Source organism: Dromiciops gliroides, chromosome 2, assembly GCF_019393635.1.
Source record: "Dromiciops gliroides isolate mDroGli1 chromosome 2, mDroGli1.pri, whole genome shotgun sequence".
NCBI lineage: Eukaryota > Metazoa > Chordata > Mammalia > Microbiotheria > Microbiotheriidae > Dromiciops > Dromiciops gliroides.
In genome coordinates this window covers 484,537,541-484,552,828 of record NC_057862.1, presented here as the reverse complement: position 1 = coordinate 484,552,828, position 15,288 = coordinate 484,537,541, and the positions used below count along the sequence as shown (strand labels likewise).

Sequence of the window (15,288 nt, the reverse complement as noted above, 5' to 3'; positions counted from 1 at the left end):
TATTTAGTCAAAGACTTTATTTGATGAAATTATGCAGTTAAACTAGCTTTTAATTCAAAAGCATAAAAATAATTCAACAGGAGACTGAATGAGGTGACCAGCTTCAAGACTCGAGACGAAAACTTCAGACTGAAGAGGCTGAAAAACATAACAAAGGGGAAAAGAAGAAAAAACTGGATTTTTAAAAAATAACCAATAATTTCTTTTTTTTAATAAAGTACTTAATTTTTCCCCCCGTTACATGTAAAGATAGTTCTCAACTTTTGTTTATACAAGCTTTCCAATTTCAGATTTTTCTCCCTCCCTCCCCCCTCCCCTAGACAGCAGGTAATCTGATACAGGTTATATATATATAACAACATTAAACATATTTCTGCATTAGTCATGTTATAAGAGAAAAATCAGAGCAATGAGGAAAAACCTCAAAATAGAAAAACAACAGCACCAAAAACAAAAGAAATAGTATGGTTCATTCAGCATCTATACTCCACAGTTCTTTTTTTTTTTTTATTGGATTTGGAGATCCTCTTCTATCATGAGTTCCCTGGAACTCTTCTGTACCACTGCATTGGTGAGAAGAATATAGTCCATCACAATAGATCAACACACAATGTTGATGATACTGTGTACAATGTTCTTCTGGTTCTGCTCATCTCACTCATCATCAGCCCACATAAGACCCTCCAGGTTTCTCTGAACTCCTGCTCATCGTTTCTTACAGCACAATAGTATTCCATTGCATTCATATACCACAACTTGTCCAGCCATTCCCCAATTGATGGGCATCCCCTCAAATTCCAATTCCTTGCCAACACATAAAGAGCAGCTATAAATATTTTTGTACATGTGGGTCCCTCTCCCCTTTCTATGATCTCTTTGGGAAAAAGACCCAAAAGTGGTATTGCTAAGTCAAAGGGTATGCACAGCTTTATAGCCCTTTGGGCATAATTCCAAATTGCTCTCCAGAATGGTTGGATCAGTTCACAGCTCCACCAACAATGTATTGGTGTTCCAATTTTTCCACAGCTTCTCCAACATTTATTATTTTCCTTTTTTGTCATTTTAGCCAATCTGATAGGTGTCAGGTGGTACCTCAGAGTTGTTTTAATTTGCATCTCTCTAATCATTAGAGATTTAGAACATTTTTTCATATGGGAATAGATAGCTTTGGTTTCTTCATCAGAAAACTGCCTGTTCATATCCTTTGACCATTTCTCAATAGGGGAATGACTTGGATTCTTATAAATTTGATTTAGTTCCCTATATATTTTAGAAATGAGGCCTTTATCAGAAGTGCTGGCCATAAAAACTGTTTCCCAGCTTTCTGCTTCCCTTCTAATTTTGGATGCATTGCTTCTGTTTGTAAAAAAATTTTTTAATTTAATGTAACCAAAATCATCCATTTTGCATTTTATAATATTCTCTATCTCTTGTTTGGTCATAAACTGTTTTCCTTTCCAAAGATCTGATAGGTAGACTATTCCTTTCTTTCCTAATTTACCTATGGTATCACCTCTTATGTCTAAATCGTGTATCCATTTTGACCTTATTTTAGTATAAGGTATAAGATGTTGGTCTATGCCTAATTTCTGCCATACTATCTTCCAGTTTTTCCAGCAGTTTTTGTCAAATACTGAGTTCCTATCCCAGAAGCTGGAGTCTTTGGGTTTATCAAACACTACATTACTAGTGTCCTTTACTACTGTGTTTCCTGTGCCTAGCCTATTCCATTGATCCTCCACTGGATTTCTTAGCCAGTACCAGATAGTTTTGATGACTGCCGCTTTATAGTAGAGCTCCAGGTTTGGTACTGCTAACCCACCTTCCTGTGAATTTTTTTTCATTATTTCCCTGGATATTCTTGATTTTTTGTTTTTCCAGATGAATTTTGTTATTATTTTTTCTAGTTCTATAAAATAATTTTTAGGTAGTCTGATTGGTATGGCACTGAATAAGTAAACTAATTTAGGTAATATTGTCATTTTTACTATATTATCTCTGCCTATCCATGAGCAATTGATATCTTTCCAATTATTTAGATCTGATTTGATTTGTGTGAAGAGTGTTTGGTAGATAATTTATTTCTTTAAAATTCAACTTACTTCTAATTTTTTCGGTTTAACCATGCTTCTTGATCATGTTCCCTTATTCCATAGAGTCCAGCCCATTCATTGGATTTGTAATAAACTAAAAATAAGAGTATCTATTTCAATGGTAAATTCACATAAAAAAGGAATTACAACGAACATTATTCATTATACTTTATTATAGGGAAAAAATGTGAACAGACCACTTACTTAAATTACTCAGAAGGCCACATACTAAAAGAAGATGAAATCAACAGGATGTGTTTAATTTACTTTGTCCACAACCTGGACATTTCATAATTAAAAACTATTCTTGCAAGGAATAAAATTAAATGCAATTACATAACAAGGATAATATGTCACTTAGAAGTAAATTTAGATGATAATATTTGTATAGTGCTTTAAGGTTTACAAAGCACTTTATTCCAACAACTCTATAAGGTAGGTAGTAAAGTATTATCTTACTTTTACAGATAAAGAAATAAGCTTTAAAAAGGTGTGAAGTCACTTGCCTCAGTCACATTACTACTAACTGTAAGAAGCAGAATATTAATTAAGGTCTCCTGATTCCAGGTTCAGTAACTCTTCCAACTATGCCACATTTCATTACTTAGGAGAAAAGGTGCTATACCAATCATAATATAAAGCTAAAATGGCTGCAGAGTATTATAAATAGCTCAATTTATTAACCTACAAATGCCCTTTGAGGCACTATTAGAAAAATTCAGCTCCCTTCACCCCATGAGGATCAACCAAGTTAGAGTTTTCTATATGTTCATGGGGTTCTACTCAGTTGTTTACTTTGAAGGAATAGTTGCTATTCAGGTCATAGTAATTAAAACAGTTCACCTAAACTATGGACTGATTTCACATATACCAGTTATGTATCTCAAGGAAATGATTTAGTCTATTTAGTCTAAGCTGCTAATTGCAATAGTACTGTGAGGTTTACAAAGATATACACATATATCTATATATCATACCTACATACACACACACAGACAGATATTCTACAAAACCATGTAGTGACATAGGTATTATAGCATTATTATCCCCATTTTCCAGATAAGAAAATGAAGATCTAGAAAGATCAGCTGAAATGCCCATGGATAAAGAGTAAGTGCCAGGGGTTCCAGGTCTCTTCTGATAGTAAGGTCTACAACTCTTTTCCCTGCATTGTACTCCCTTTCAATTTACCAGTCCTTATAGGTTACATGGATTAGTTCCTTACTGCAGACTTACACATCCTTAAATGACTTATGAGGAAAAACATACCTTCCAAGATTAAGGGAAATCTCCTACTCATTGTATGCCTGAAATCTGATGAAAAAAAAAAAAAGCTTAATTAAGAATTTCATCATGTTTAACAAACTCATCAGACAATGCTGTTGTGGGAGTAAAATGTGGGAGCCTTCTGGGCAAGGAGGCTCTTTACAGTCTTTTTGGTAACTCAGTAACTCTTGGATAAGTTCCAAGATGCACCTGCTGGGTCTTCATAAAATCCTTATGTAACCCTAAAACTTTAATAATGGTTTCTATTTATGATGAAAACAACATATAAATGGCATTTAAGCATAATATGAATTTCCTTCTCTCAGTTTACAAGAATTTATTTTATACTAGCCATGGAGTGATTTCTTGTCTGCCATCTATTCCGTGGCATATGACCTGAACTTACACACAGTATGAAAAGTTTAGAACTACATATGATTCACATTTAAGTGCTATTCACAATACTTTTTTAGTATAATTATGACCCAAATAATTAGTCTTCGATGCACAAAGACACTAAAATGAATTCTATCTATAGTAAGTACCTGGCAGCACTATGATGCTTTCTAGCTTTTATTGCTTTCTAGCTGTTATTGGCCAGTGGATTCTGTGGAGAAGCTGGAAGAAGGCTCTACCTCTTTCCAAAAATGTCCTCAGAAACTACCCCAACCGATCTATACTCCTAAGCAACAATCTTGTCCACCTTCAAGTTCTGGCTGGAAACAAAGCAATCTTTTCCTTTGTGCTGTAAGTTTGCATTTAATATATTAACTAGGGGCATAAAAAACAACCAGTGTTGGGGAAAACAATCCCCCCACTCCCAGCAAAACTAGTCTCTCTTCCCTCAAAATGTCTAAGAATTATCTACTATAGAAAGAATACTGATATCCTTTAGGGTTTCAAAGTAAAGCACCCCTTGAGAGTGTAAAAGAAAATTATTACCTTGATTTGTGTTCATTTTATAAAATAGAAAATATGCTCCAGTGATCCCAAGAAGTTCGAAGGCTAAAATTCCTTTAAATATCTTTCTTGCCAACAATTCATTTGGGGGAGCCATCCTAAATTTCAAAAATACAACTTATATTAATACATTCAACCTTCAAGTAAGTGTGTGTGTGTGTGTGTGTGTGTGTGTGTGTACGTGTGTATATGTCTATATATGTGTCTATATATATATACACACATACACACACACATGTCCATAAAAGCAGACATAAGTATTTCTAAATTTAAGAAATAAAAATTTTACCATGAACCACTAAAGTGATTTCTTCCCAAATGGAAGCCTAAAATTTTAAAATTCCACTATAAATTCTTTTTTTTCCAGCAGAGTTTTACTGTTATCTTTTGTTTTTTCTTCATCTTCATTTTTCAATCTATTTCCCCTCTCTTCCACTTACAGGAGGCAATCCATTATGACAAAGAATATAAAAGAGGTGGGGGAAAAACAATTCAGCAAAACTAACCAATATATCGAAAGCCTATCAAAACATGAAAAAGGTCTTACAAAGCACTGTCCCACCTTTGCAAAGAAGGAGACAACGTGCCTTCTCTTATCTTTTGGAGACCAAACTTGGTCATAGCAATTTCCCAAGATTTAGTTTCAAATGATTTGTTTTTGTTCTTTTTATTTATAATGTTTTCATTGTGTATATTGATTTCCTGTGACTCTTCTCAAATTTCTCTATATTCATTATATTCACTTTTTTCTTACAGCAAAAATAAAAAACAAACTTGTTAGCCATTCCTCAACTGATGGGCAGCGACTTTGTTTATGATTCTTTGTTATTACAAAAAGTGTTGCTATATTTTGGTGCATCCACATTCCTATTGGTTTTTCATATTTAAATCTTTCTTTTAATTTGTTTTTTTGTTGTTGATTATTTCCTTTTGTCTTTGACCTACCACAGTACTGGACCTGGCACATAGTAGGCATTTAGGCATTTAATAACAGACTGTCTGGAATTTATGTTTAGCAGTGGAATCTCTGAGTCAAAAGGTATGGATATTAAATTCCATTCAATATACATTTAGCAAGCACCTACTATGTGCCAGGTGCTAGGGTAATCTTTTTTTTTTTGCATAATTTAAAACTGCTTTCCAGAATGATTGGAACAATTCATAACAATTATAAGAATATATTAGTGTTCTTTTCTTTCCATAACTTTTCTAAATTTGGTTATTCTCATCTTTTCTCATCTTTGCCCATTTGATGGGTATATGGTGAAGTTTCAGGGTTGTTTTGATTTGCACTTCTCTTATGGTGTGATGCATTCTTTCTTCTAGTCTGCAATTTAGTTCTTGAAAACCATTTTTTCATATTTTTTGACCAAAATGGATTTTGGCTTTATATATTTCCTTCAGTTGCCCATATGAATTAAATATAAGAACCTTATCAAAGATATCTGATAAAAAGATTTTTACCACTTCCTTTCTTACCCAGATTTTGTTCATTCAAAAGCTTTCTAACTTCATGTAATCAAAATTATCTATTTTGTTTTGTAATCAGCCCTCTTGTGTGTGTGTGTGTAATTATGTTAAGAATTTACTTCTAGGGGCAGCTAGGTGGCACAGTGGATAAAGCACCAGCCCTGGATTCAGGAGGACCTGAATTCAAATCTGGCCTCAGACACTTGACACTTACTAGCTGTGTGACCTTGGGCAAGTCACTTAACCCTTGCTGCCCCAGAAAGAAGAAAAAATTTAATTTTTAAAAAAGGAAGGAAGGGAAAAAAAAACAATAACAAACCACCCATCAGTCATAATTATAAACAACCCTAATTCATTATTGTATTGAGACACCATGTTTTCCAGAGCTAAGACCCAGCAAGCAAGCTGTGCCTTGAGCTTGACATAACAATTCTTTGCACTCACCCTCTATGTGATTTCAGCCACAACACAATCCCAGAATTGTTTCACACCAGCACCAAATGGTCTCTGAGCTTGGACAAGCACCTGCGGTACTTGTGTTCCAGTCATGAAGTCCTGCTATGAACCAAACTTGTCTCATTGTTGGTGTTACCCCTCCACTGTCAGGGCTACAGCTCACTGCATAGCCACTGGTTTAGGTATTGGACAAATGTGGGTCTCTTACTAGAAGGGGCCCTGGCACATGTGTCTAGTTTCCTTCCTCCAATGGAATAAAGAAAAATTTTTGCTTATGACCACTGTTACCTCTTTGGTTTTGTTTTATTTTTTAGAGTTAACAGCAATTGCAGAGCTGCTGTGGCTCTTTCGTCATTTGTTATCATGGCTGACAGCACAAAATGTCAGAAGAACTGAAGGAAGGCTGCCAACATATTGGGTAGTGTCTCTATGAAGAACACAAACTAAGCAATAGAGGACAAGAAAGACAGATGGGTTGCAATCTCTACTAGTGGAAGAAGTCTCCACATTGATGAGATAACAGAGGTTAGTGATACAGTGCCGCTGAAATCTGGAAAATCTGCCTAAAATTTTTTGTCCCTCCCTTCATACCAGAGAAGAAATTTGAATTTTTTCTTTTTCTTTTAGGAGGTATTTATAGTACCTTATTGTAAAATTTGGGTTGATATTATACAATACTACACATATATTTTATGCATTTCTGAGTTTCTAAACTTATTCTGTCTCATCTGTGCCTTTTGCAAAACTCCCCCCAAATTCCCATTTAATTTCTTATGCCAACCTTCAATATATCAAAACTGCAATGGGGAAAGTCACAATGTGGAAGGGATAACTGTATACTGTTTACATAAAGCAAAATATATCATATGGGGATTGGACACGGTATTATTATTCTCATTCATTTGCATGAGACATTTACCTATAACACTTTACCTAAAGAACACCAAAGAACCAGACAAGGCAGAAAGAAGGAGAAATCTTAGAAAACGGGCATAATCTAGGTCTGAAGATTTTTTTTAAATCAAGAAGAGCAGAATTGGAAATACACAATAAGGGCAAGCACAAAACTGTGATGACTGGGTGCATTACCAGTTCATGTTGTTGTTGTTCATTCATCATTCTCGATGAGGACCAGTGACATCATGAGGGTGATGTTTGGACTTTCCAGTGAATTGGATTTAAGTGAGGCAGAGGCAGCTACTACTACTCTCAGGTAACACAGTAAACCTGATACACTCCTTCCCACAAAAGCACACAGCATCCATGGAAGGAGTAAGCTTAAACATAGACCATACTAGTAGTAAGGTACACATGTAAGAAAGATGTATGACAAGGTTTAATTCCCAACACCTGCTCTGGAAGTCTTTTACTTGGTGTAGACACTTCATGCAGAATTTGTTGTTCATCCTTTGTTCTTAAGGACCATTGACATCACCAGGGTGATGTTTTGACTTTCGAGTGAGTTGGATTTAACTGAGGCAGAGCTTCGGTCATCAGCCTCACTCTCTCTTCCAGAGTCATCAAAGTCCAGTGGCAAGACAAAAGGCTCAGGAAGCAGTGGGTGATTTTGGCCTTTCTAAATTAAGGTCTTTCCCAGGTCTCAGTTTGTCTGAGGCAACCCATTCAATGACTATGGACTAGGTATGAACTGAGACAAAAGATGGCCCAATTTACCATCACAAAGATATCAATCTGGAAGGGGAAGACCCTCAGAGTTTCTGGACAGAACAGAAATGACTTGCTATATACACTCATTTTAAGCCTCCACAACCTAAACAAAGAGCCATGGAGACTTGGGTTGGGGGCTATCATTGGCCATTCAATGAAAGCCAGAGTGATTTGGGTTTAAAGGCAGCTCCATTTAAAACAGTGGGACTTTTAAAAAAAACCTGTGTTTTTAGGGCTATATGTCATGAGCGCATAAATAAAAACTGTGCAGGACAAAAAGTAAATTGTCCTAGCTTTTTGAAAAGGAGGAGGAGGAGGAAGAGAAAAAAAATAGCAGGATTCCCCAACTTCTTCTCAAATTGGCAAGCAGGGCAGCTACTATTTCTTAGACATTACGTTACCTACTCTTCAGCGGTCCCTTACAGTCATTTATTTAATCATTTCTTTACTTTCTATCCCATTTCCCACAGCACTGTTCCCAACGGCTCTTCTTTTCTTAAGCCTCCAACTTTACTCCTACCTCCACTTTCAGCAAATGACTTTACCTCCTACTTAATTTAGGAGATCTAGGCCATCCATTGTGTACTCTTTTATCCATTCCTCAATACTAAAAACCTCTCTGCTTTTCCATTCATTTGCTTTTCCTTTGCTCCAGTCTTACAGGATAATGTAGGGGCAGCTAGGTGGTACAAGTGGATAGAGCACCGGCCCTGGAATCAGGAGGACCTGAGTTCAAATCCGGCCTCAGACACCTGACACTTACTAGCTGTGTGACCCTGGGCAAGGGTCACTTCAAACATCCGGGGCTATCTCCAGTCGTTCTGATTTATATCTTGCCACTGGAGGAGAGAGAGTGAGGCTAGTGATTTTGCACAGCCCTGCCTCACTTAAATCCAAGTCGTAACATCACAACAGGATAATATGGCCTTTCTCCTGGCCAAAGCTAAGTCCCTCTATTAGTGGGGTCTCAACAAGCATTTAGCATTAAGTTACTGCTAGTGCTGAGGTTGCAAAGATAAAAATGAAACTACCTTCCCTCAAGCTAAAGTTCTGGGGGAAGGTCAGGGAAAATAATATATAAACACATAATACAAAGAGAGAGAGAGGAATTTTAGGTGGAGGGATACTAGTAAGTGGGAGGATTATGAAAGGTCTCCTATGAGAAGTGACCCTTGAGCTCAGCCTGATCATTCTCCCTCACTTTCATCTTCAATCTCTCCCAAACTATTGGCTTCTTCCCAGGTACCTACGAACACGAGTCTTACCTATCTTAAACAACAATAACAACAACAACAAAACTTTGAAGATCAAAGAAAGAGGAAAAGGATTCTAGGCAGAAAAATATTTATAGGAACTCTTTTTGTAGCAGCAAAAACAGTAACAAAGGAGATGCCTATCCATTGGGGAATGGTTAAACAAATTTCGGTAGATGAATGATGACATGGATGGTTTTGGAGAAAACAGGGATGACTTGTATGAATTCATGCAGAGAGAAGTGAGCAGAACAATTTCTATACTAAAAACAAATGTTATAAAGGGGGGAAAAACAACTTTGAAAACTTGAGAATGCGGATCACTACAACGACAAATCATAATTTCTGAGGATCAAAGATGAAGTGTGTGTGCTATCCGCCTTCTGCCTGAGAAGTGAGACTCAAAATGCAGGGTGAAATATGGTTTTGGACTTTGTTTGATTATGCACTATTTATGACAATTTCTTTTTCTTTTTATGTTCAACTTGGGGCTGGGATGAGTGGAAGTGAAAATATCTGCACCACCTCCACTTTTTTAATCCATTGCAACCTGAGGTCTCATCACAGCTCAAGGGAAAAGCCCCAAATTGTCTTCCACATGCCAGCCAAAATAATTTTCCTTAGGCACAGGTCTATCCACGTTATTTCCCTGCTTAAAAATCTCCAGGGTCTACTATCTTTAGCATAAAATGCTAACTCATGAGACTGGAATTTAAGAATTTCCACCTTCTGGTTTCAATCTACCTTTCTAGCCTTATTTCACATTATTCCCATCATGTGCTTGAAGTTCCAGTTTTGAGTACTCTTTCCCCAAACTTAACATGTTGGTCCCCATTTCCTTGCATTGTATAGCCCAACTGCCATGCCTGGAACATACTTCCTGACTATCTGGCCTTTCCCAGACCTTAATGTCTTTTCAGGATTATCTTCTCCCTGAAGCCTTCTGTAGTCCCTATAACTGTCTTCTCCCTTCTCAAATATTCCTAGAGCACTTTGGATCTCTCCTTTGCTTCCACTACCTATCTTGTATTGTACTTATTTGTACATAATATATCATATTTCACCTCCACCCCCACCAGAATGTTCCATTTTGTACAGTGCATTCTAAATAGAAGACAACATTTCTGAATAAACAAGAGAATGAATGAGTCGAATGGAAGTGTGTTGTTATTTAATGGAAGTTTTTTATTAAGTTAAAAATAAATGCGGGCAGCTAGGTGGCACAGTTGATAAAGTACCAGCCCTGGATTCAGGAGGACCTGAGTTCAAATATGGCCTCAGACACTTGACACTTCCTAGCTGTGTGACCCTGGGCAAATCACTTAACCCCAACTGCCTCACCCCCCCCCCAATAAATAAATAAATAGAGGCACTCTAATAGTAGTTATGAATAAAGAGTTATCACACCAAATTAATTTTCCTACTCAATGTACTCCAGTGGCTTCCTATTGCCTCTAGGATCAAATACAAATTTCTCTTTCTAGTTTTTTAAAGCCCTTCAAAACCTGGCCCAAATATCTTTCTAGCTTCACTGAGCATTACTAACTCCTCCTGCACTATGTGATCCAATCACACTCACCAGCTCTCCATTCCTCACAGGACACTCCATCAACTTTATACTGGCAGTCCCATACACCTGCAATTAATTCACTCACTCCTTCCCTTCACCTCAGACAATCCCTCCCTTCCTTTACATTGCATCTTAAGAAACATCTTCTGCATGAAACCTCTCTGATCTCCATAACTCTAAGGCCCTCCCTCCAAAACTCCCTTACATTCACTATTGTGTATATATTTGTATTTATTAATTTTATATTTATACTGTGTACACTTATTTATATTTATGCTATACATGTATTTTCCATATATGCAAATATATACATTTACTCATGTATATAGAATACACATGTATTATGAAAAATGTATACATTAAACATTTTATGTTACACATATAATGTGTATATATATATATATATATCAATCATATGTATGTGTGTATATATGTATACACACACCTTTGCTGTTTCCCCACTTAGATTGTAAGTTATTTGTGAGCAGGGACTATTTCATTCTTTGTAGTTGTATTCCCAGTGCTTAGAACAGTGTTTATTAATAAGTAATTGTTGGTTGGTTGATCTGTCATCTTGTGGTTTAATTTTCTCCAACTAAGGGTTGAACAAACAGAAATGGGCTAAAATAGGAATAAGAGAAAGGTAGGCTAGAATATAAAAAGCAGTTATAAAACAAGAGAATGAATGAGACCTATAAAACCAAATAAATGATCCAGATTCACCATTCTCTCAATCACTTTGTTTTTTCTAGAAGCTAAGGAAAACTACGGAACTGGAAATTTTCTTAGAATTAGATTTTGACTGTATTACATTCTATGCTGTCCTACACATAGTTTAAGTTCTTTTAGGGAAGAGATGGTATTTTTCTTAATTCTCTGGGCAGTAGCAGTAAGCTTATTGTCATCATTTGCTTACTCAATTTTGAAAATCTAAATCTCTTTCACAAGCTGCCTCCAAAGTATGGGGAACCAGACACCCTGTTTTTGAAAGATTATCTTCTTGTTTGGCATCTTTCTCAGTGTTTCAAAAGTTATTTTGGATTCCCTTTTGTCATTTTGAAAATCTGATCACCCTGAGGAGAGCTAAGAATTTAAGCCTTATCCCCATTTAAGAGGAAAGAAACTGAAGCATGGGGAGGAAAAGTGACATGTTGAGGAAAAGTGGGCAGGGTCTGAGGTGGTTTTATCCACTACTAGAGCTAACTTCATAATCTTACATTCACTAAAACCTACAATTACAGAGAGACCTCTTTGGAACATATTAATGATGGCATCTTAAAAAGATGTCGTGAATAGAGAAGTTAAGCCCAAATTTCAGGAATCTAAAGAAACTGTTTTTATAAACTGGGGAGCAGAGGCATGTGAATGAAAAGGGGGAAAGAGTCCATAACATAGTATGAGCTCTCTCTCTCTCCATACATATACATATTTAAAAATAATTATTAATTTCACCAAAATAATTATTCTCTTCACTAAGGCAGATTACAATTCTTCTAGCCTGTCAATCAACCAGCTTTTATTAAGCACCTACTATGTGCCAGGCACTGTGCTAAGCCCTACGTCTTAGCTGTAGATGGTTTCAGGAGCTAGTTATAGTAACAAACAATCAGCCGGTGGTCAGTCTTTGGAAGAAGTACCTCTCCAAACTTACTTAGACTGCTTCTATAAAGTGTCTGTACTCAAAAGCCTTTCCAACTTGGCCAGAGCTAATATGGCACAGCCTTGAAGAAAGAGTTCAGGGTCACTTTCACAGCAAAATGAGGCAGCACTGGAGTAGGATGTAAATGGAGTGTACAGGACCACAGATTTAGTGCTACAGAAGGAATTTTAGAGGTCATCTAAGTAGAAGCCTACTCCCTCATTTTACGGATAAGGACCAATGGAGGTCTAGAGAGGTTAAGTGAAATGCCCCTAGGTTACAATAAATAGTTGATTTCTTTCTTCCTCTCTTCCTCACCAAATGTGTTTTTTGTAACAAATAAATATTAAATTCTAAGCTCATCTGTTGTGGACCTCGGTGGATTTTTCCATTTGCTCAAGGTACATAACCTTGTATGCAACAGGCATTTAATAAATGTTTGCAGCTGAAGAAGGGGATGGGGTGGGGAGAAGGGAATAAGCATTTATATAATGTCTACATAGTGCTAGGCACTGTGCTAAGTGCTTTTCACAAATATTACCTCTTGAAATTCAACAACAACCCTATGAGTTATGTGCATTATTTTTCCATTTTACAGTTGAGGAAACTGAAGGTGACAGAGGTTAAATGACTTAACCAGGGTCACAAAGCTAGTGTCTGTGGTTGAATTTTAACTCAGGTTTTCCTGATTGCAGGCCCTATCCTATGCCACCTAGCTGTCTTTCTCCTACAGTTTAGGTACATGTACATCATCACCACCACCACCACCACCATCACAAACTATATAGAATTTTCAAATTTGTAAAGCTCTTTATATTCAGTTCTTTAAAAAAAACAAAATGCAAAGTACTTTGTTCACAACAGCCCTGGGCAATTGTTGAGCACACACAAGACAGGATATAATTCTTAAGTAGCTTGGCGCTAATGTGGGACAGTTTAGACAGAAATACTACCAGCAGCTCCAAGAGGGTTGGGATACTGAAAAGATTGGTTTACCAAGGCGTGTTGGGAGCTTCGGCGGCGAGGGAAAGCAGGGCGACCCGGAAGTGAACTGACCGTTTCCCCTCCTTTCCCCGCAGACACTTTCACATGTCAGGGCCGGACTCTACAAGGTGACCACTAAACTCAAAAGACGATGGTATCGGACTAAACAAGCCAGAAAACTCTACGGCCGCGTTGCTGGCATAAGATCCACCCAAGTGGAGTGCACTAACTGGAGCCCGAAGCGCCGGATTCTTACCTGCACCACCTTCGGCGCCACTGCTGCGCATGTCCAGTAAAAGCGATAAGCCCCGCCCCTCCCCATCCTCCCTCTACCCGGGCGGCACTTAGCCCCGCCCCGAAGGCTCCCAAGGAGCTGCCCTGCTTGAAGCTCCGCCCCCCAGTACGCTTGTCTGCTAAGCTACGCTAAGGCTAGAGCCACGGACACCCTCCTCTTTGGCTACGCCCCCTGAGCGTTGTCAACCTAAACTACCTGAGACACTTGTTCTACCCTAGGGGAGAAAGTGTTTTCTCCATGGGCCTAACAATCCTGGGAAAAGCTTCCCATCCCCACCTCCAACCGTACCTCAGTGAAACCACCAAAGGCTGTGTTAATGTACGCTAATTGCTCGCCTTGTTATAGTATTTTAAAGTTTGTACAACGCATTGTGGAAATTAGCCCAAAGCGCTTTACATACTCGATCTATCGCATTTGATAGTCCCAACAAACCTGGGAGGTAGGACCTGTTATTATCACCTCCATTTTGCGGCTGGTTAAATGGAGGTTCAGGGAGGAGGAAGTGCCCAAGACACACAAACAGGATTTCAGTCAATAAACATTTATTTAGTGCCTACTATGTGCCAGACACTGTGCTTAGAACGGGAGACACAAAAAGAGGCAAAAGACAGTTCCTGCCCTCAAGGAGCTTACAATCTAATGGGAGAAACAACATATAAACAAATAAATACAAAGCAAGCTATATACAGGATAAATAGGAAACAACTAAAAGAGGGAAGGCACTTGAATTAAGAGGGGTTGGAGAAGGCTTCTTGTATAAGGTGGAATTTTAGTTGGGATTTAAAGGAAGACAAGGAGGCCAGCATCCGTAGTAGAGGAGGAAGAATTTTTCAGGCCAGAGAGAATGCCTAGAGGAAGATGGATCCTGGTCTTTTCCAATTAAATCTAGTGATCTATCAGCATGGTGCAGTGAATTTAAGAGTCAGGAAAACTTGAGTTCAAATCCTGCCTTTCACATTCGTTGTGTGACCCTCGGGAAGTTGCTTAATTTCTCTGTCTTTTCTCATCTGTAAAAAGGAGATTGGAAAGAGGGCCCCTTTCATTAATAACCCACGGTGCCCCACTGTCTTTAAGTATGGAAAAACGTGGAACTCTTTAACCAGTTAGAAGCACTTCTATCATTCAAATACCTTCGAGGAGAGGCTCATTGTTTGTGAGGAGACAGAGTTCTTTCAACTTTAATTCTCCAGTGGAGGCTGTGTCGGTGAGATAATTTCTTGTGTCTTCTGTCTCCCAACTCTCTTGCTTCACAATCTCATGCCTTCAATTGTTACTTCTATAAGATGACTCCATAAATCTTATCTGAGTTCTCAGTTCCACCTCTCTACCTACCTGGCTAGATATTACCACCTATGTATCCTACCAGTCCCTCAAATTTAACAGAAAATTACTTCTTCCAAATTCTCTATGGCTCATACAATCACCCTCCCTTTCAACCAAGCTCATGATGTGGGCTTATGCCCACCCTTCCCTCCCTTTCCCCTACCCCACTTATATCCAATCATTTGCAAGTCCTGTCAATTTTACTTTCACAATGTATCTTCTACCAGTCCTCTCCTCCCCACTTATGCTGCTACCACCCAAGTTTGACTTTTCATTTCACACTTGTTATTATCATCATCCCCACCACATCA

At 37.8% G+C, this 15,288-nt stretch overlaps 1 protein-coding gene across 2 annotated transcripts; it reads right to left on the bottom strand.

The window, feature by feature from the left end:
- Window positions 1-32: 32 nt before the first annotated feature.
- On the bottom strand, window positions 33-13,690 carry CEBPZOS (CEBPZ opposite strand). 2 transcript variants are annotated; one of them, XM_043985709.1, is made up of 5 exons: window positions 13,616-13,690; window positions 4,302-4,417; window positions 3,363-3,407; window positions 2,103-2,187; window positions 33-138 (listed from the first exon to the last, which is right to left on the bottom strand). In XM_043985709.1, exons 2-4 carry the CDS (start codon window positions 4,414-4,416, stop codon window positions 2,105-2,107), a joined length of 243 nt encoding a protein of 80 aa, XP_043841644.1. In that variant the 5' UTR covers window position 4,417; window positions 13,616-13,690; the 3' UTR covers window positions 33-138; window positions 2,103-2,104. The 2 variants fall into 2 exon arrangements, with proteins under 2 accessions (XP_043841644.1, XP_043841645.1); XM_043985710.1 differs by lacking the exon at window positions 13,616-13,690 and adding an exon at window positions 6,234-6,344.
- Between the last annotated feature and the right edge of the window lie 1,598 nt (window positions 13,691-15,288).

Excerpts from the sequence above, each read along its gene's own strand:
- CEBPZOS (XM_043985709.1), bottom strand. The coding sequence starts at position 4,416 with ATGGCTCCCCCAAATGAATTGTTGGCAAGAAAGATATTTAAAGGAATT. Across the intron at positions 3,408-4,301 it reads TAAAATGAACACAAATCAAG|ATTTCAGGCATACAATGAGT; the intron begins GTAATAATTTTC and ends TTTTTTCATCAG. Across the intron at positions 2,188-3,362 it reads ATTTCCCTTAATCTTGGAAG|TTTATTACAAATCCAATGAA; the intron begins GTATGTTTTTCC and ends TCTTATTTTTAG.